The following is a 22293-nucleotide window of genomic DNA, read 5'->3' as shown; positions in this document are numbered from 1 at the left end:
TTTTCGCCATCTGATTTTTCTACTCATGAGGTTTTCAGAAAAAAAAAAAAAAAAAAATATATATATATATATATATATATTTTCTGGTGGCAGAGTTACTACGCAGACATGCCCTGCTTTTTATTTACCTAAAAGGTAAATGCTGGCAGATAGGCTGATTTATTTTTATTTATTTACTTATTTATCTTTTTTTTTCTATTTTTGGAGACATAGTCTCGCTCTGTCGCCCAGGCTGGAGTGCAATGGCACTATCTCGGCTCACTGCAAGCTCCGCCTCTCAGGGTCAAGCAATTCTCCTGCCTCAGCCTCCTGAGTAGCTGGGACTACATGTCACACTGCCATGCCCAGCTAATTTTTTGTATTTTACTAGAGACAGGGTTTCACCATGTTGCCCACTCTGGTCTCGAACTCCTGTGCTCAGGCAATCCGCCCTCCTTGGCCTCCCAAAGTGCTAAGATTACAGGCATGAGCCACCGCGCCCAGCCAGATAGGCTGATTTTTATCATTATAGTTATCTTTTCCTTGTTGAACCTGAGATAATGGCATTTTAACTTTAGAATGCCTGATCTTTCATAATGCTATTATCACTATCAATTATATCAGATAAACCTATTGTTCCTTCCATTCAACCCTTTCTACACCTTGGTCTTATTAATATTTCCAGATATTTGGTCATTTCATATCATTACCTTCCTATCTACTAAATAAAGGCAACATTCTTTAGCCTCTTATTCCAACACTGATTTCTTAATGTTTCATTTTTCACACATGAATTTTGTAATATTCCCCCACTTAATCAAATTAAGCATTTGTTTTAAAATGTAACATGCCTTTCCTCTCTCTACTCCTTTCATGATTCATTTCCTCCACTTGACATGCTCTACTTCTCTTCTTTCTTCTGGCTATAAGACTCTTAACTCTGAATTGTGTGTGTGTGCATATGTGTGTGTGTATGGATTATTTTTATTTGTGAACTTTTTATTCCATCAGTGTTCATGTTTTTTGTTTTAGCCTGTGTTTGTTTTTGTATTTTGTTATCAAGTAGTCCTCATTCTTCCTTTCTTCCACCTTGTTCACTGCAGATTAATTTGTCTTTGGAACTGTCATTTGTGAGTGTGTGTGTATTTTTGTTTTGTTTTGTGTTTTGTTTTTTTGTTTGAGACAGAGTCTCACTCTGTCGCCCAGGCTGGAGTGCAATGGTGCGTGATCTCAGCTCACTGCAACCACCACCTCCCGGGTTCAAGTGATTCTCCTGCCTCAGCCTCCTGAGTGGCTGGTATTACAGGCACGCGCCACCATGCCTGGCTAATTTTTGTATTTTTAGTAGAGACAGGGTTTCACCATGTAGGTCAGGCTGGTCTCGAACTCCTGACCTTGTAATTCGCCCGCCTCGGCCTCCCAAAGTCCTGGGATCACAGGTGTGACCCACTGTGCCCATCCTTTGTCATTTGTTTTTATCTTACACCTCACAGATGTAGTAAGAGAGAAAACATAATTCCTATTTTACTTAAGACTGGGGGCTGGAAGTCAGGTTAGCAAGGAGATGGGGGAGACATTTAGGAGGGAGTGTAATTCCTGGAGTGTAGGGGATGCCACAGTGCTAGGTGCCACAAGCTCCTTGTGCCACTCCCCAGTACTCATTGGTTCTCAGGACCTTATGTCCTGCTTCTCATGAAACACCTGCACACAAATATTGCCAAGGGCTGAGGAGCTGTTTGAGATGTCGTATCCTGTATGGGAATTGTTTCAAAGGAAATCAGTGATCTCTGCATTCTAACAATATTTTAAGGAGAAAAAGAGAAGGAGACCAGCAAGGAGTCTTGCTTCAGAGGAGCAGTATATGTGCAGCCATTTCTCTGCCCAGCAGCGTGTGCCCCATATCCATGTGGGCTAGGCCCTCACCTCTGCCCACTTCCTCTCATGGGCTGGAGAACAGCAGTGAGATCCCCAGTAGGAGGCCAGGGGAAATCTGGGCAGCTGCATGTTTTCTGAGCATCTTCTCCATCCTTGCTCCTTTTCTACCCTAAATTTTAACTTCATTGATCAAATCAACCCAGCCCAGAAGTGGTCTCTTCCTTCTCTGAATTCTGGTATCATTTCCTTTTTACCTGTCTCAATGCCTATATCTTCATTCATTCAACAAATATTTACTGAACTCTGTGTGTCAGGCATTGTTCCCATTAGTCAACCAAAGAGGCAATATACTTTTGCCCCCTTGGATTTTACATTCTATCAGGTGAAGACAGATAAAAGGTGAAAATATAATAAAGGAGTAATCTATATAACATTTTAGAAAATGATCTGTCATAGAAAAAAATAGATGGAGAGTTGAGGGATCAGGAGTGCTAGGGATAAAAAGAAGGATGTTATGGTGGTCAGGGCAGACCTTATGGAGACTGTGACATTTGAGCAAGCAGTGGACGGTGGTGCAGGAATAAGCCTTACTGGTAAGTGAAGATACTGTTTTAGGGAACAGCTAGAGCAAATACCACGAAACAGAAGTATGAAAAACAAAAAAGTGAGGTAGTAGGAAATTAAATGAGAGAGGAAAAGTAAGTGGGGCTTATAAGCCATTGTAAGGACTTTATTTTTCCTCTAATTGAAATGGAAATCATTAGGGAGATTTGAGCAGAGGAATGACATGCTCTGATTTACAAGGTATTACCATATTCTGCAGTTCTAATGCTTAGGTAATAATTGTAATTAGCATTCTTGAATTATCTCTGTGCATGAATATTAAACTACTTTTGGGTAGTGTGTTGCACATTATTTATTTCCAATAAGACACAAGATGATGTGTTGCTGTTTTTATGTCCTCAATGAATATTTGCTGGAAAAGTGAAAAACAAAACAAAACAATGATTATGTTTATCTGAGGAAGATGATCACTTTGTATGACTATGGACTATGCCTTGGCTATTATCACTGAGTACACAAATACCTGACTACTACTACTACTACTACTACTACTACTACTACTACTACTACTACTTCTTCTTCTTCTTCTTCTTCCTCTTCTTCTTCCTCTTCCTCTTCTTCTTCTTCTTCCTCCTCCTCCTCTTCTTCTTCTTCCAATAGCAAATTGTGATTTATTTATTTAATTTTTATTTATTTTTAGTTTTTCTTTTACTTTACGTTCTGGGATACATGTGCAGAACATGCAGGTTTGTTACACAGGTATACATGTGCTATGGTGGTTTGCTGCACCTATCAACCTGTAATCCAGGTTTTAAGCCCCACATGCATTAGGTATTTGTCCTAATGCTCTCCCTCCCCTTGCACCCCAACTCCCAACAGGCCCTGGTATGTGATGTTCCCCTCCCTGTGTCCATGTGTTCTCATTGTTCAGCTCTCACTTATGAGTGAGAACATGTGGGGTTTTGTTGTCTGTTCCTGTGTTAGTTTGCTGAGGATGATGGTTTCCAGCTTCATCCATGTCCCTGCAAATGACATGAACTCATTATTTTTTATAACTATATAGTATTCCATGGTGTATATATGTTACATTTTCTTTATCCAGTCTATTATTGATGGTCACCAAATACCTGACTTCTAACAAGCTAGTTGCACCAAATGTGCTAGCTTGTAATATGTTCTTTTGTTGATTGCTTATTAAAGAAGGGGAACTGAATTTCAAAAATTATATTTTTTTAGAGGAAGAAAAATCTTGCTTTTGGGTTTTTGTAAATTTTTTATTCTTTTCAAGCATTAAACAAATCTAAAACTTTATATTTTTAAATAAAGTTTTCTATATATCTGAGTTAAATGCTTTCATATATTTTTCCTTTTAAAATAATAAAAGCAAGGAAAACTATTTAATAATATGATAAGAACCAGTATTTGAGGCTCACATTGACTTGTCTATGACTACTTTCAAAGTGTGGTAGATCCACATTGTAAATAGCCATTTGTATCAGAGTATTATGAACTGTAAGCATTTGAATGACTGCTTAGATTCTTCTAAACTAGCTAATGATACCTCCACTGTCATTATTATAATTATAATAAAGAAGGTTATACAACATTATGCTATTATCATTACATGTTTAAAAAGCTAACATTTTCAAGTACTCAGTATATGTCAAGCACATTGCTAAATGTTTCATAGAGGTATTTTTATTTAATTTTTTTAAATTACCATGAGGCAGATACATTTTTAAACCTATTTTACAAATGGAAAATTATAGAAAATAATCTCAGAGCTTAGGTACTTTTAAGTTAGTAAGTTGTAGAGTAGACCTCAGATAATTTTATTCCAGAGCAATTAGTCCTAACTCCTGTATTATATCCCTACTTATAACCTCGTCCCATAATTTTTCATCTTCATATTGCTTTTCAAATCTGAGAACAAACCCATTCATTTATTCATCAAGTATTTATTGAGTACTTGTTAAATGCAAGGTACATTTTCTAGGTGTAGGTGCTGCAAATTTGTGTAACATCTAGCCCTAAAATATTTTTAGACTAATTAAGAGTAAGGACATGTAAACAAGTAGAGTAATTGCAAAATGGTGTAAGCACTATTAATATGTTTATGTAAGTCAGTACTTCTCAGATAATTGTGCATTGCAATCATCTTGAAGTCTTTTAGAAACTCCAGATGACAAGGCTACCAACCCAGAATGTCAAGTCAGTTTATCTGCGATTCACTCAAGTATTTGCATTTTTACCAAGGTCCCAAAGTGACTCTCACAATGGCCAAAGTATGAAAATATCTTGTATAATTTAGGTGATGAACAGAGAAGGTGGAGATCATATGTATTAGGGGTTACTGGTGGTAGAGTCAGGGAAAACCTCATCAAAAGTCAAAAGAATTCATTCTGGCAAATAAGAATTTAAAGATAGATATGAGAATGGCTTGGCATTTGAAGGGACCTCCTGGAATGCAGATAGATATAAGAGCATTTACTCTGGAGTCAGACTCAGGTTTCTATCTTGACACTGCCATTTGATGGCCATGTGACACTCAGAAAATTTTTGAGGTTCCCTAAAAACCAAGTTATCTCACCCATAATACATAGTTATAATTTGAAAGATTGCTTTGTAATTAAATAAATAAAGTGCTTATTGCAGTGCCAGGTGTGTAGTAAACCCTTAATAAATGCCACCCTTTATAGCTGATGAGATAAACCCACAGCTGGAGTAGTCAAATGGTATAGATTTAAAATGTGGCATAGGCTTTTTTCTTGGAGAAAGAGTAGCCTCATTGAAGGACTTGGATTTTTAGAGTAACATAAGTTTTGAATTTTAAAGAGGACTGTTTATTTTGGAAAGTGAAGTATGCATTACATGGTGAGAATAAGCCCAAGGAAAGAAATTTAAGAGGAGGCTGTTGCATTGGTTCACAAGGGAAACTCTGAAGGCAGTAGTTGTGGTTGTGTAGATGAAATGGCAGCAGATTCAAGAGATATTAATAAGATATAATTGAAAAGCTTTGTGGCCAATTAGATGTTGGGGATGAGAGAGAAAAAGGAGTAGAGGATGATTCTCAGGTTTCTGGTCTTCTGTTTTGTTTTTCACTTTAGATAATATCACTTCTTACATGATAACAGTTTTGCTTTAATTAATTGGAGAGCCGGCCTTTCAACTCCCTAGACTTTTTTGTTTTCAGCATCTAGTTATTGATTTAATTATATCAAGGTCAGCATAAGTGCTTTTATTTAACTGTAGTAATTGGATCTCATATGTTTCAGTGGAATCTAGGAACCAAAAGTATTTCCTAATTTCTAATGATAATGACAATATAGATGTATTCTTCAAAGAGTGAAACTTGTATGGACGGTGAATATAGTGCTACTTGTAAAGTAAGAAAAAATTGTAATGTGATAGCACATTTATTATATACATATATTTTAAATATTTATAGTCATGCTGCTCAAACTATACTATTTTGGAGGTTATAGATATTCCACAAATAAATTGAATTGGTGCAGTTTTTCTAAGTTACAGACATACAAAGCAAGGTAATAAATATGAAGGGACTACAAAAGGTTTAGAGAAAAATTGAATTATAGAAAAATTGAATTTATATAAAAAGGGAATTAAAAATAGAATTAAAATATAAATTTAAAAATATGAACTCTGTTTCTCAACAAAGCTCTATCAAGTTCAAGACACTTTTGTAAGCAATGATACCAGCCATTTTGTCCATCTCTAAGGAGGGTCCTGGGAATTTAACCATGTCAATGCCATCTTTTTTACATTATTAACTTAAGAAAAATGAGTGCCCTGTAAAGAGTTTTTTAAGATTACAAAATAAAAGGAAGTCAAAAGGAGCCAAATCAGGACTATAAGGTGAATGCCTGGCTGGGTGTGGTGGCTCACACCTGTAATCCCAGCACTTTGGGAGGCCAAGGCGGGCAAATCACCTGAGGTCAGGAGGTTGAGACGAACCTGGCCAACATGGTGAAACCCCATCTCTACTAAAAATACAAAAATTAGCCAGGCATACTGTCATGCACTTGTAATCCCAACTACTCAGGAGGCTGAGGCAAGAGAATCCCTTGAACCCAGGAGGCAGAGGTTGCAGTGCTCCGAGATTGTGCCATTGCACTCCAGCCTGGGTGACAAGAGCAAAACTCCATCTCAAAACAAAACAAAACAAAAAACCGTGAATGCCTAATGATTTCCCACTGAAACTTTCAAAATTACCCTTGTTCGATGAGAGGAATGAGCAGGAGCATTGTTGCAGTAGAAACGACTCTCTGGTGAAGCTTTCCTGCAAAAGCTTTGGTTAACTGTCTCAAAAACCTCTCATAATAAGCAGTATTTTCCTTGGTTTCTCCGGAAAGTCAACCAGCAGAATGCCTTGAACTTCCCAAAAAACTGTTGCCATGACCTTTGCTCTTGACCAGTCTGTTTTTGCTTTGACTGAACCACTTCCACCTTTTGGCAGCCATTGCTTTGGTTGTGCTTTGTCTTCAGGATTGTACTGGTAAAGCCATGTTTCATCTCCTGTTATAGTTCTTCAAAGAAATGCTTCAGGGTCTTGATCCTACTTGTTTAAAATTTCCATTGAAATTGAAAGCTTTGTTCTCGTCTGCAGCTGATCTGGGCACAAAAGTTTTGGCATCCCTTGAGTGGAATTGTGTAAGCTGAATCAGTTGAGATGTCTAGGCAATTAGCTATTGTTTCTTCTGTTAAACATTGATCCTCTTCAATTAGAGCACAAACGAGATGATTTTTTTCCTCACAAATTGATATGAATGGTCTGCTTTTGCAGGCTTCATCTTCTTCTCTCATTCCTTCTTAAAATGAGTTATCCATTTGTAAACTACTGATTGTTTGGGTGCGTTGTTCCCATACACTTTTTGTAAAGCATCAGTGAATTTCACCATTCTTCCACCCAAACCTCACCATAAGTTTGATGTTTGTTCTTCATGTAATTTTTGCAGAATGCATGTTGCTCTGATAGGGGAATTTTTTCAAACTAGTATCTTATCCTTCTTGGTGCCTGAAAGTAGATTCTATTCAAACATGTTATAAGAAGATGGTAGAAGTCCATTTGGTAAAAAAAAAAAAAAAAAAGGAAATCTATGCATAATTTTTTTCATAATATACATTTTTACAACTTTTTGAAGTCTCCTTGTATAAATTTCTCAATTTATGTCTTCACCCTAATTGTTTTTTCTTAAACTTCGATGTCTTCTACTGATTTTGTGCTAACAAAAATTACCTAACATATAAATAAGTTTCAAATATTAATGGAAAGTTTGAGAAAAAGAGCCAATTTTGCTTTCTGTTAATAACAAAGGGGATTGAATATTGAAGAGGAAGGAGGCAGGCAGAATTCAAGAAAATCTATTTGCTTGGCAACTTTGGGAGACATAGGAAAATTGAGGCAAACATACCAGATATTGGTGGACACATTTCTCTCTATTCATTAGGAGAAGTTTAAACATTATTTAGTGGAGGCTGATTACTATTTTGGTATTTTATGATATAGGCTATCATAAATCCCAATAAAGCTACATCATTACTTGTATTAGGAATGTATATTGGTTACATAGTCTTGTGAACAAATGTAGCTGTGCTGAATTCATAGAATTTACCCCAAATTTTTCTCACATGAAGTATTCAAATTTTCTTTTTCCTGATCCACATTAGCACTGGAATATGGGAATCAATTCTTAAACTGACAATTTTTGCTTTCTGGTGTGTTTGTTTTTTCAAATATATTTGCTCCTGTTGTAATTTTATATCATGCATAATCATTTTTATTGCTAGGGAAAATGATCCTAGCTCATGGAATGTCATTAAATATATTGATTGTTGGTAGGCTTCCACTAAGAGAACTTGTACTTTCCAGTTGCCCTGCCACTTGGATTTTAGTGAAGCCTCAGCATTAATAGTCTTGGATTAGACTCTTTGCCTGATTGTAATATGAATATGTCCTTTCCATCTCATTTCTTCAAATTTGTAGAGACACACATTAAAATCTCACTAATGGCAAATCCTAGAGGGACCTTGCAGCATCTGTAAATCAATGAGCAGAGTTCCATTTTGAACTTATAAAATATACATATTTTTAAAAGAGAAGGCTGCATGAAGTAATGGTAGTTTCAAGGTCCTTTGAAGATCTTTAGAGGTCTTCAAAAATCTCAGGACGTAGTCCCTGAGGAAGGCAAAAGTACATGTTACCATAATGAATAGATTTTCTCTTCCTCTACACCTAACAGCACTCATGATTTTAATTTTCAGTAAAATCCTAGGAAAAATCAGAATATCTGAAAGCATCTTTCTATCCCTTGTAGTAGTTGTAAAAAGCATAAAATTAGTCTCAAAATAATAAATGCCCAGAAATGTATCCATTTGACTCTATCTTATAAATAGCAAAAGATTCGATTCAGCATAACTGTTATTATTTTTACTGCTTCCCATCCTCGAGCAATATGCTTAAGAGATAATGCATTAGTTCTTAATGAGTTTACTTTTATAATCACTAAAAATGGTCTCCCTTGAGCTAATTATATAATTGATTATTTGGGGAAAACAGGGATTTTAAGATTAATTGTATTTTTACTTGCACTAATTTTCTTGTTTTAACTAGTTTATGCACATCAACATTCATAAATGTAATAAATATTAATTGTAGAAATACCTCCTGCCCAAATTAAATTATTAGTATTTGTCATTTCTAATTTCAATTGCCATTAACTCACAATACATTGCATGAAATAAGTGTAATTGATCTTTATAAACACATTGCACTTCTTAACCCTATAAAGCCCTTACAGATTTATCACAGTTTGCTTCCTTTTATTTCGATCATATTTTATTTCCTGATTATCTCACTGATTTTTCACCCCTTTGTGATGATGACGTAGAGATAGTTTTAGCCTAATCTAGGTTTCTGAATTTTGTAAACATTGTGTTTTTGTCTTCATACATTTCTCTAGTTATATTATGAGCTAGGGACACTTGTCCTGGTACCCAGGGTTTTCTTGCAGTGAAGGTAATAATCTTTTAGCTGCATATGGAAGAAGCCTCTCATGTTGAGTCAGTTGAAAGACTCAGGATGCTTAAATTTGTCATGCTTTATATAAATATTTACATATTTTTTGTATTAATACTACTAGAGCACACATGTGAAATCTCTTGATCTTAAACAGAAATATACCCTTCGTGACAGGAAGAAAAGTATACTTTTTATCTAAAATACAAATGGACATCCTCACTTCAGTGCCTAAAACACTTCAACAATAGTTAACATTTGCTAGGCACTTCCAATATTCCTGGCACTACTCTAAGTATTATGCATGCACTTCTTTAAGTATCACAATATGACTATGAAGTCACTCTTTACTCATCCCATTTTATAGGTGAGGAAACTGAGGCATAGAAAACATCTCAGACTTTAAAACAAACCAACCAGCATGCAACTAGAGGAGCCAGGATGCACACAAAAGGTTGTGGTCTTAACTCTGAATTCTCCCTGCATTAAACACAGAAAGTTCAAATACCTGTGTTGGTTAAGACTTCAGGACTGTTCACAGTCTATATTCTGCCTTACATTTCAGCTTCATTTCTTGCTGCCTTCCACAGAACACTACAATATGTTTTTGAGAAAAACACTTCCCTCCTTTCCAAAAAAGAAAGAAAAATCTCTAAGAACTCCATTCGTTTAATATGTTACTTTCTGTGTCAGAACATCATACACAACTACCCCCTCAGGATAATGAATTGGTAAAATATATAATTTTTCAGTACTCATATGGGTTACTTCTATGGAACAATTATCTAATTAAACAAAGGATGACCTTCATTTATTGCAATTGTTCCACCGCACTCTAATCATCTGTCAAATCAACCTCCTCTCCTGTTCCGTCAAGAGTCTCTTTAGAGCATGGTTGCTTATGTTGCTGATTGATCTCTGCATTTCTGGAATGTAACATGACACAGAGCACACAATAGGTACTCACCAACAGCTTATTGAATGAATGAATAATACCTACATGTCGTGATTCTATTTAACTTTTTGTTCATTTAACTTAGTATTATTCTATAGACTAAAATTTGATAAGTAGTGTGTATTACTGAGTATTCATTTACTTATACAGAGTAATTCTAAGTTAAATATCAGTTACAGTAAGCATAGATAAAGTAAATAAAGTATTAAGGATCAAGGTAAATGTTAATGTAGCCTGTGCTACATGTTCCCAAAGCATTGCTGCCCATCAGTGATCATAGTCAGAATTATTGCTTCCAAAAAAGTTTATCCACATTCATGAAGTTACTTGTTACATAATTAGGTATTTGACAAAATATTTGTTTAGTAGATTAATCAATTGATTCTGAGGTACATTATGCCAGAAAAATATCTGCACGTTTACCAAAGCAGTTTTCTACAAGTCTTCAAACTATTAATAGTACACCAACTCATATTGGGTTCACCCTTTGATTACCACAAATGTCTACATTATTCTTGAACTCTTATCTTTATAATGATAGATGTGGAATGTCAAATGATAATTTTGGTATATCTTTTTAAAACCCTTAAAGGTAGTATCAACATAAACATAATAGTTGTCTTTCATCCACAATTTAGAGAACAGACGAAAATCAAAGACATACAACATATTTAGAATAAAAAGATCTTTACTATCACTAAATACCACCTTTAGTGCAAAGACACATGATTTAACATTTGTTTCTTTCTCACATAAATGCAAAACCAATATTTTTGGTCTGCATTTTCAATAAATAGATACATAGGTTGTCATGTCAAATTTATGAATGAGTTTTTCCTTTAACAAAACAATGTTACTGGGTGTCTTAGCAGTAATTAAACATTTTCCCCTCCATGTCTTCCTATCTCAATGCATTAATCACTCATTTGAAATCAATTTGGAATACTAGGACATATATATATATATATATATGTATGTGTATATATATACATACACACTTTTATTTACACACACACACATTCAGAATTACCAGCTATATATGATATGATTAACAACATTTCTGATACAGATTGATTGATTGCTTTGTGAACAGAATTGGAAATAATACGTTTTGGTTATAAATAAATATTAGTAATGTGAAGCAGTAAAGATTTAATATTTTCAGCCAGGGTAACTGCCTGCAATAATTTGACAGCAGACAGACATAACTGTGTGCAATTTTTTGTATGGATTTGTCCCTGGATTCATTTCTGATTTTTCTTTTTTTTTGGCTACAACAGCAGATTAATTGATCCAATCCCATTAAAAAATATTTAATCAGAGAGCAGCTTTGGTTGCCAAAGGCATAATTTTACAAAATTTATACTCATGAACCTTAAAATGACTCAATGTTTTGATATCTTTTGTTAAGCAGGAGACTAGCCTTGGTTAAGCAGAAGAGAAGCCTTTTCCACATTTCTACAAAAAAATTCTCTTATTGATTCCTACAAATAACTCATTGGTTTTGTCACTTATAAAGAAGTGAAAAATAATTCCCAAAGATATTTTAGAGTTAATATTTAACCACTCGGAGATTTATTTGTGTAAATTTAGAAAATGGCTGCAAAATTCAAACTGTAGGACTTTCATATATTTTTGTTTCATTTTCTTTACTGCACATGAAAAAGAAACTGCTGCAAAAAAATGAATGAAGCCATCAGCATATGACTTATCTGATTATATCATTATTTTCTTCCCTAACACAAATCAGTTGCTAATTGATCTCTTCAAATGAACTTAGCTAGCCCAATTCAATATCATCTAGAAAAATTGAAGGGAATATGTTCTTGTACTTCTAAATTTTCTGCTAGTACTAATTCATCTAGGTTATAAGTTATTTTATTATATACAAAAATAATTTATGTTATTATAGAAAATCTGGAGATGCAGGAAAATACAAGGAATGACATACAAATCACCAGTAATCTTATACTCAAGAATTACAACCACCATTTGGCATATTTACATTTGGTTATTTATCTCTGTGATTATATACATATAAGAATTTGTTTTAACTTACAAAATTGCTTTTACCTAGTTTATAGAGTTTTGTGTCATTTTTTAAAAAGTTAAAACACCTTCACAAACATTTTATTTTGTTCATGTATATTATGTAAAATCTTGTTTAAAAATGAGCATCTCAATATTCAGCTACCTCACTAACATAGTTTTATTTATTCTCCTCTTGGAGAAGGAAACTATCACTACTGAATTTTGATAGTTTTTTTATATATGTGACCCTGAATAGAGTAATTGATTAGAAAGGAAGAGAAATGAATGTGTACAAAAGTTGGCCTTCTCAGTGAGAATGACTGCAAGAATGTCCTTACTGGTGAAGAGTAATAAATTTACTGTTCAGGACTCCCAAGAAACTAAAATTGTACCAAAGGAAGGTGAAATTGTATAGACAAGGCATACATGTTTATATCATAGTTCACTATTTTTGTATTCGGTAGTTTCTGATAAAGGCTCTATGAGATCAGATGAATTTGATGTGTGAGGCTTATCAACGGGTATTAAATAAGATTAATACACAGGGAAGGCAATTTCTATCTCTTCTTAGATTCCAAAATCTAGTTGGAGAAGAAAGTTGTAAACCCTTAAACATTTAAAATTAGGTCACAATTTAATAGTAACCAAGTTTTCCTAGGTCCATAAATTCAATACTACAAAAAGGAATAGAACATGATGCATGCTTGGAGACCTAACTAATTAAGGCACTGGGCATTGGGATTGCAATGTACAGACTCTCCTTATCTAATTCAAGACTGCCTCAAATGTATTCCCAAATGACCACTTTACTCCTGATCTTTACTGCCTGACTTTCTAATCTAATCATAACTCTATCAAGTCACTGCTTTTATGGCATTTTCTATTGTTAAATGTCATCCAGTTTGGCATGATTTAAGCTACTCTAACCATTGTGTTATTAGATAGCTTTCATTTGCTTAATTAGGCATTAATATTTATTAAGAAATAATCTAGATATAGGGATACACTCTCTTTCTTATATTGTTCATTCATTCACACAAGTAATGTTTATTGAGTGCCTCCTCAAGACACTGTTCTCTAACGGCCCTTCTGGAGCTTTCATTCTCAGATGGGAGATAAATATTGAACAATTAATTGCACAATTATTTATATATTATCAGATTGTGTTAAGTATCCAAAAAGAATGTAGAGGGTGGTGCTACAAGAATATCTATCAGCGAGAAATAATCTGGCAGAGGAATGAAGGAATACATATAAAGCATTATCATTCTTTAGGGTTTAGTTTTCAATGCTTTTTAAAAATGAAATCCATATGTATACAGTATAATGCTGCTGGAGTGGTGACCTCTTTTTCTAACCCATTTAAATATGCATTAGATTAGCTTGAAAATGTAATTACAACAAAATGAATAATAAACAATGGCTTTTAATGAAGATGAAAAGTTTTTAATAATAATAGTTGCATATTTGAAAAATGTTTTGGCAAAAAAGCAAACATTTTGTTAAGGCTTTCAATGAATCATTTTCAGAAAACCGTTTACTTTCACTATGTTTTTAGTTTATTTTGAAAAATAAACTCTTTTTTAAAAAAACATAATTTTAACTTTTATTTTAGATTTAGGGGATATGTGGGTACGTTTATTACATAGGTTTACTGCATGATGCTGAGGTTTGGGGTATGAATAATCTCATCACCTCGGTAGTCAGCATAGTAATTGTATTAGTCTGTTTTCATGCTTCTCATAAAGACATACCAGAGACTGGGCAATTTACAAAGTAAGAGGTTTAACTGGACTTACAGTTCCACAGGGCTGGTGAAGCCTCACAATCATGGCAGAAGGCAAAGTACAGCAAGTCACGTCTTACATAGATGATAGCAGGCAAAGAGAGGGAACTTGTGCAAGGGAATTCCTCTTTTAAAGACCGTCAGATCTTGTGAGACTTATTCACTATCACAAGAACAGCATGGGAAAGACTTGCTCCATGATTCAATTACCTGCCACCGGGTTCCTCCCACAATACATGGGAATTCAAGATGAGATGTGGGTGGGGACACAGCGAAACCATATCATTCCACCCCTGGCCTCTCCCAAATCCCACATCTTCACATTTCAAAACCAATCATGCCTTCCCAACAGTCCCCAAAAGTCTTAACTAATTTCAGCATTAACTCAGTAGTTCACAGTCCAAAGTCTAATTCAAGACAAGGCAAGTCCCTTCCATCTATGAGCCAGTAAAATCAAAAGCAGTTTACTTCCGAGATACAGTGGGGGTACAGGCATTGGGTAAATACAGCCATTCCAAATGGGAGAAATTGGCCAAAACAAAGGTGCTACAGGCCCCATGCAAGTTCAAAATCAAATGGGGCAGTCATATCTTAAAGCGCCAAAATGATCTCCTTTGACTCCATGTCTCACATCCAGGTCATACTGATGTAAGAGGTAGGTTCCCATGGTCTTGGGCAGCTCCACCCCTGTGGCTCTGCAGGGTACAGCCTTACTCCTGTCTGCTAACATTGAGTGTCTGCAGCTTTTGTAGGTGCATGATTCAAGCTGTTAGTGGATCAACCATTCTGGGGTCTGGAGGATGGTGGCCTTCTTTTCATAGCTCCACTAGGCAGTGCCCCAGTAGGGACTCTGTATAGGGGCTGTAACCCCACATTTCCCTTCCACACTACCCTATCAGATGTTCTCCATGAGAGCCCTGCCTCTGCAGCAAACTTCTGCCTGGAAATCCAGGCATTTCTATACATCTTCTGAAATCTAGGCAGAGGTTCCCAAACCTCAATTCTTGACTTCTGTGTACTCTCAGGCTCAACACCACGTGGAAGCTGCCAAGGCTTAAGGCTGGGATGAAGGTCATCAAGTCCCTAGGCTGCACACAGCATGGGGACCCTGGGCCTGGCCCATGAAACCACTTTTTCCTCCTAGGCCTCTAGGCCTGTGATGGGAGGGGCTGCCATGAAGACCTCTGACATGCCCTGGAGACATTTTCCCCATTGTCTTGGGGATTAACATTCGACTCCTCATTGCTTATGCAAATTTATGCAGCTGGCTTGAATTTCTCCTTAGAAAATGGGATTTTCTTTTCTATCACATTGTCAGCCTGCACATTTTTCAAACTTTTATACTCTGCTTCCCTTATAAGACTGAATGCTTTTAACAGCACCCAATTCATGTCTTGAATGCTTTGCCCCTTAGAAATGTCTTCCTCCAGATAACCTAAATCATCTCTCTCAAGTTCAAAGTTCCACAAATCTCTAGGGCAGGGGCAAAATGCTGCCAGTCTCTTTGCTAAAACATAACAAGAGTCACCTTTGCTTCAGTTCCCAACAAGTTCCTCATCTCTGTCTGAGACCACCTCAGACTGGAACTTACTCTTCATATCACTATCAGCATTTTTGTCAAAGCCATGCAACAAGTCTCTAGGAAGTTCCAAACTTTCCCATCTTTTCCTGTCTTCTTCTGAGCCCTCCAAACTGTTCCAACTTCTGTCAGTTATCCAGTTCCAAAGTGGCTGCCACATTTTTGAGTATCTTTTCAGTAACACCCCACTCTACTGGTACCAGTTTACGATATTAGTCAATTTTCACGCTGCTGATAAAGACATACCTGAGACTGGGCAATTTACAAAAGAAAGAGGTTTAATTGGACTTGCAGTTCCACAGGGCTGGTGAAGCCTCATAATCATGGTGGAAGTCAAGGAAGAGCAAGTCCTGTCTTACATGGATGACAGCAGTCAAAGAGAGAGAGCTCGTGCAGGGGAACTCCTCTTTTTAAAACCATCAGTACTCATGAAACTTATTCACTGCCATGAGAACAGCATGGAAGAGACTTTCACCCATGATTCAATTACCTCCCACCAGGTCCCTCCCACAACACGTGGGAATTCAAGATGAGAATTCCCACGTGTTGTGGGAGGAGACACATGGGAAGTGGAATATGGAGGGGACACAGCCAAATCATATCAGTACTCATAGATTTTCAACTCTTGCCCTCCTCTTTCTTTCCCCTACTGAGTAACCCCCAGTGTCTGTTGTTTCAATCTTCATCCACATGTCTACTCAATGTTTAGCTCCCACTTATAAGTGACAATATGTGGTATTTGGTTTTTTATGCCTGCATTAATTCTCCTCAGATAATGGCCTCCAGCTGTATCCACATTCCTGCAAAGGACATGATTTCACTGTATTTTTACGGCTGCATATTATTTAATGGCTGCATATTATTTAATGATGGGCACCTAGGTTGATTTCATGTCTTTGCTACTGTGAATAGTGCTGTGATAAACATACGAGTGCATGTGTCTTTTGGTAGAATGATTTTTTTTTCCTTTGATTCTACACCCAGTAATAAGATTGCTGGGTTAAATGGTAGTTCTAAGTTCCTTGAGAAATCTCCAAACTGTTTTCCACAGTGGCTGAACTAATTTACATTCCCACCAGCAGTGTAAAAGCATTCCTTTTTCTCTGCAGCCTTGCCACCATCTGTTTTTCTCTGACTTTTACATCATAGCCATTGTGACTAGTGTGTGACGGTATCTTACTGTGGTTTTGATTTGCATTTCTTTGGTGATTACTGATATTGAGCATTTGTTCATGTTTGTTGGTCATTCATGTGTCTTCTGAGAAGTGTCTATTCATGACTTTTGCCCACTTTTTATTTTTTCATTTTTTATTTATTTATTTTTTTTGAGACGGAGTCTCGCTGTGTCGCCCAGGCTGGAGTGCAGCGGTGCAATCTCTGCTCACTGCAAGCTCCGCCTCCTGGGTTCATGCCATTCTCCTGCCTCAGCCTCCCAAGTAGCTGGGACTACAGGCACCTGCCACCACGCCTGGCTAATTTTTTATATTTTTAGTAGAGACGGGGTTTCACCGTGTTAGCCAGGATGGTCTCAATCTCCTAACCTCGTGATGCACCTGCCTCAGACTTCCAAAGTTCTGGGATTACAGGCATGAGCCACCACACACGGCCTTGCCCACTTTTTAATGGGGAATTTGTGTTTTGCTTGTTGACTTAAGTTCCTTATACATTCTGGATATTAGAGCTTTGTCAGATGCATAGCTTACAAACATTTTCTCCCATTATGAACATTTTCTCCCATTCTGTAGGTTGTTTGCTACTCCTTTAACAGTTTCTTTTGCTGTGCAGAAACTCTTTAGTTTAATTAGGTCTTACTTGTCAATTTTTGTTTTTGTTGCAATTACTTTTGAGGATGTTGTCATAAATTCATTGCCAAGGCCAATGTCCAGAGTGGCATTTCCTAGATATTCTTCTAGGATTCCTGAAATTTGATGTCTTACATTTAAATATCTAATCCATCAAGAGTTAGTTTTTGTAAATGTGAGAGATAGGTGTCCATTTTCGTTCTTCTGCATATGGCTAGCCAGTTATCCTAGCACCATTTATTAAATAGAGTTCTTTCCCCATGGCTTGTTTCTGTGAACTTTGATGAAAATCAAGTAGTTGTGGATGTGTGGCTTCATTTCTTAGTTCTCTATTCTACTCCATCCATCGTTGTGTCTGTTTCTGTACCAGTACCATGCTGTTTTGGTTACCGTAGCCTTGTAGTATAGTTTGAAGTAGGCTATGTGATGACTGTAGCTTTGTTCTTTTTTTGGTTTAGGATTACTTTGGCTATTTGGGCTTTATTTCAGTTCCACATGAATTTTAGCATAGTTTTTTTCCTAGTTCTGTGAAAAATGACATTGGTAGTTTGATGGAAATAGCATTGAATCTGTAGATTGGTTTGGGAAATATGGTCATTTTAACAATATTGATTCTTCCAATTCATGAGCCTGGAATGTTTTCCCATTGTTTTTGTCATCTATGATTTCTTTCAGAAGTGTTTTGTAGTTCTCCATGTAAAGATCTTTTACCTCCTTAATAAGATGTATTGCTATGTATTTTATTTGTTTTGCAGCTATTGTAAATGGGGTTGCATTCTTAATTTGACTGTCAGCCTGGATGTTGTTGGTGTATATAAATGCTACTAATTTTTGTACATTGATTAAATATCCTGACACTTTATTGAAGTTGTTTATCAGTTCTATGAGCCTTTTGGCAGATTCTTTATGGTCTTCCAAGTATAAAATCATGTTGTCAGTGAAGAGAGATAATTTGACTTATTTTTTTTTCCTTTTTGGATACCTTTTCTTTATTTCTCTTGCGTGATTGCTCTGGCTAGGACTTCCAGAAATATGTTGAGTACAAGTGGTGAGAGTGAACATCCTTTTCTTGTTCCTCTTCTCAACCTGAATTATCCCAGCTTTTGCCCACTCAGTATTATATTGTCTGTGGGTTTGTCATATATGGATCTTATTATTTTGAAATATGTTCCTTTAATGCATAGTTTCTTTAGGGGTTTTATCATTAAGCGATGTTGGATTTTATTGAAAGCTTTTTCTGCATCTATTGAAATGATCATATGGCTTTTATTTTTAATTCTATTTACATGGCGAATCACATGTATTAATTTGCATATGTTGAAACAACCTTGCATCCCAGGAAGAATCCTGTTTGATCATGGTGAATTAACTTTTTGATATGCTACTGGAGTTGGTTTGATAGTATTTTGCTGAGGATTTTAGGAACTGTGTTCATCAGAAATATTGTCCTGTATTTTTCTTTTTTTGTTGTGTCTTTGCCGTGTTTTGGTATTAGGTTAATGGTGGCCTTTGTAGAATGAGTTAGGAAAGTCCCTTCTCATTGAATTTTTGTAAGTTTTGGTAAATTGGTATCAGCTTTGTATGTTTTGTAGAATTCAGCCATAAATCCATCTGGTCTGGGGCTTTGTTTTTATTCTTGGTAGGTTTTTTTCTTACTGATCTTATTTTAGAACTCAGTGGTCTGTTCAGGGTTTCAGTTTCTCACTGAGTCCATCTTGGGAGGTTGTGTGTTTGCAAGGATTTATTCATTGACTCTAGATAAAAAATTCTATCTTGGGAGGTTGCATGTTTCCAGGAACTTTTTCCTTTGCTCTAGATAAAAAATAAGTTCTTACCTAATAAAAATAATGAAAGTGTTTTGAATTACATTGTTATCTCCTTATCAGAAAAATACTGAATTCAAGTAGCACATAATACTTTTCAGGTCTCAATGAGACACCAGTTTTTCTCCTTTCTTTCCTTTTTTTTTTTTTTTTTTTTTTTTGAGATGAAGTCTCGCTCTGTCACCCAGGCTGGATTGCAACGGCAAGATCTCAGCTCACTGCAACCTCCGCCTCCTGGGTTCAAGCAATTCTCCTGCCTCCCAAGTAGCTGGGATTACAGCACCTGCCACCACACCTGGATAATTTTTGTATTTTTAGTAGAGACGGGGTTCGACCACGTTGGCCAGGCTGGTCTCAAACTCCTGACCACAGGTGATCCACCCACCTCAGCCCCCCAAATTGCTGGGATTACAGGCGTGAACCACGGCACTTGGCCTCTCCTTTTTGATTATAGTATCTTCAGAGAAAGAAAAGTTCTACTTACAACTATATTTTGAAAATTTTACATACAATAAGAAGTACATCAAAATGTACTTCATGAATTTAAAAGCCGATTCAGAATAAAAGAAGAAAGAGTTAAGCAAGGAAGACAAAATAGCAAATAATTTTTAAGTTTTTGCTAAGAATGTTTTTAAAGTATTATTTAATTATATTATCATAATAAATTACTTTTAATTTTCATGTAGGAATTTTCTTTTCAGAAATTTTTACTTTTGTTTCACAGTAGAAAACAATTAAGCCTGGAGTTAAAACACAATTTAGGTATATTCACACAGCTAGCTTAATGACTGGTGCCATAAAAATTAAAATTGTATAGCTTTATAATGATGTTCAAATGTGCATTATTCTTAACATCTACAGTTAAATCTTGTTCACAGAACGTTCTCAACGTCTCAATGTAGTATCTAGTTTGATGAGACACTGATATTCAATTTTAGCAACTTAATATGCATAACTTAAGCATTTATCACTTGAAAGTTACTTAAATTGTTATCATTAAATATTCTTAGCAATTGGTTTGGATTCCTGTCCTGAACCACAAACTCCTAGCAATGGAATTAAAATTGGAGACAGATATATGGTTGGAGATGTAGTATCCTTTCAGTGTGATCAAGGATATTCTCTTCAGGTAAGTCTATTTTAAAGTTGTGGTTTTGATTTTCATGGCCCTTTCAGAATATTTTACAAATCAATGATTGATAAGCCACGGGTTTTACAACATTGATCCTGGTTTGTGTCTGAAGTCAAAAGGGTGCTCAATTTGATAATAAAATATGCACATGAGAAATATTGCTGGAATTGATTAAATTTGTTTTGTTTGGAAGTAAACAAAACTGATTTTGAGTCAAAATTAGGAAAGTTAGGAAAGTCCTTTCTCCTTGATTTTAATTAATTAGATTAAAGTCTTTAATCTTTACTTTTGTCTCTATTCACATAGGATTGTGACAACTGAATTCCTGGATTTTTAGAATTTGAAAATAAAGGGAAATGCCACTTAAAGCACTGAATGAAACTTCCATAACAATACATTTCCCAAATTAGTGAAAATTTACTACAAGTATATTTTGCTAAGGAACTGGATTTGCAATGTATATTCTGATTTTATGTATTTATATTGATCTTTTTTGATTTTTTTTATCGAGGGTCCCAGGTTTATAATAACATAAAAATTTCCTTAAAGAATAAACTCATTAAGATAAAAAGTTAAGGAAAATACTGTTTCACATATTAGATAAATAAATTCTTCAGAGAAAGCAAAATTAAAAATTAATAATTTATAGTCTTTAAAGTTGTATCACAAAATTATAAATCTCAGAAGTACAAATAGATCTTTCAGGACTTTATATTTCAATATAAAAGTTAATATACTTTGACTTGTTTTAATATTTTTGTGAAACAATTTTAAAATTATTCTTTAACCTATTTCACCTTGTGTGTTATAGCAATTTATTATAAACCACCATGTTTACTGCAATATCTTAGTAAAACATATTGTTATAGGAAAAGATTAAAACCACAATTCTAATATGATATGAAGTATTATTTTTTCTACCACTATCATGTAGCTATTTCTTACATTTTATCATAGGTGTATATAATCACCTTTCTTACTTTAATCATGCTAAGATTTTCATATAAGTAAATATGTGTATAAAAATAAAGCCATGTACTTAAGCTTGTTTTTATAATAATAATTGACTATGCTACAATAAATTTAAACTTTTTATGTATGTGTACTGAACCACATCATTTTGTTTATGTAGGGTCACTCTCACATTACATGTATGCCAGGACCTGTAAGAAGATGGAATTATCCAATCCCAATTTGTTTAGGTAAGTTAAAAGACTATAAAGTATTTACCCTAGAACTTAAAGTATAAAAAAAAAGACTATAGAGTATTTGTAAGCTTCATCAGATTTTAAAGTTTCATTCTGTATATCATGATTTTCAAACATATAGTTTGCCTTTTACCAGATCTTATGGAAATGACTTTTTGAGGAAAATATTTCACATCTTCTTTTTTTTAATTTAAAATTTTTATTTTTATTTATCATCAACTTCAGTATCAGTGGATGACTTAAGCTGTAGAAATTAAGAAAAGACTTAAAAAAATTCTTAGAGAGTTTTCTCAGTGTATCTATTGAACAGAAAAATAAGTAAATATTCTATTGCTTACTATTGAGCCAGAATAGATAAAGAATCTAAAGTGTCGTCTTTAGTGGTGTCAGGCAGTCAAGATATGGAATATATTAAAAGGAAACTTGGGTACTTTGGAAGTACAGGTGCACATTTTTGCTTTAACTCAATGCTGCTTCCAAATTACTTCTATTCATGCTTTTTTTCTCTTCCTCATTTTTTTTG

General features: G+C 35.1%; 1 protein-coding gene across 3 annotated transcripts in view; it reads left to right on the top strand.

The window, feature by feature from the left end:
- CSMD3 (CUB and Sushi multiple domains 3) overlaps positions 1–22293 on the top strand; it is a 1204746-nt gene that overhangs the window by 1055009 nt on the left and 127444 nt on the right. For all 3 annotated transcript variants that reach the window (XM_019032923.3, XM_031014090.3, XM_019032924.3), the window contains 2 exons: positions 20441–20559; positions 21695–21764. In XM_019032923.3, coding sequence (XP_018888468.2) covers positions 20441–20559; positions 21695–21764 — 189 coding nt within the window. The remainder of the gene's footprint in view (positions 1–20440; positions 20560–21694; positions 21765–22293) is intronic.

This window comes from Gorilla gorilla, chromosome 7 (assembly GCF_029281585.2).
Source record: "Gorilla gorilla gorilla isolate KB3781 chromosome 7, NHGRI_mGorGor1-v2.1_pri, whole genome shotgun sequence".
NCBI classification, from domain to species: domain Eukaryota; kingdom Metazoa; phylum Chordata; class Mammalia; order Primates; family Hominidae; genus Gorilla; species Gorilla gorilla.
This window is presented reverse-complemented; position numbering and strand designations above follow the sequence as displayed.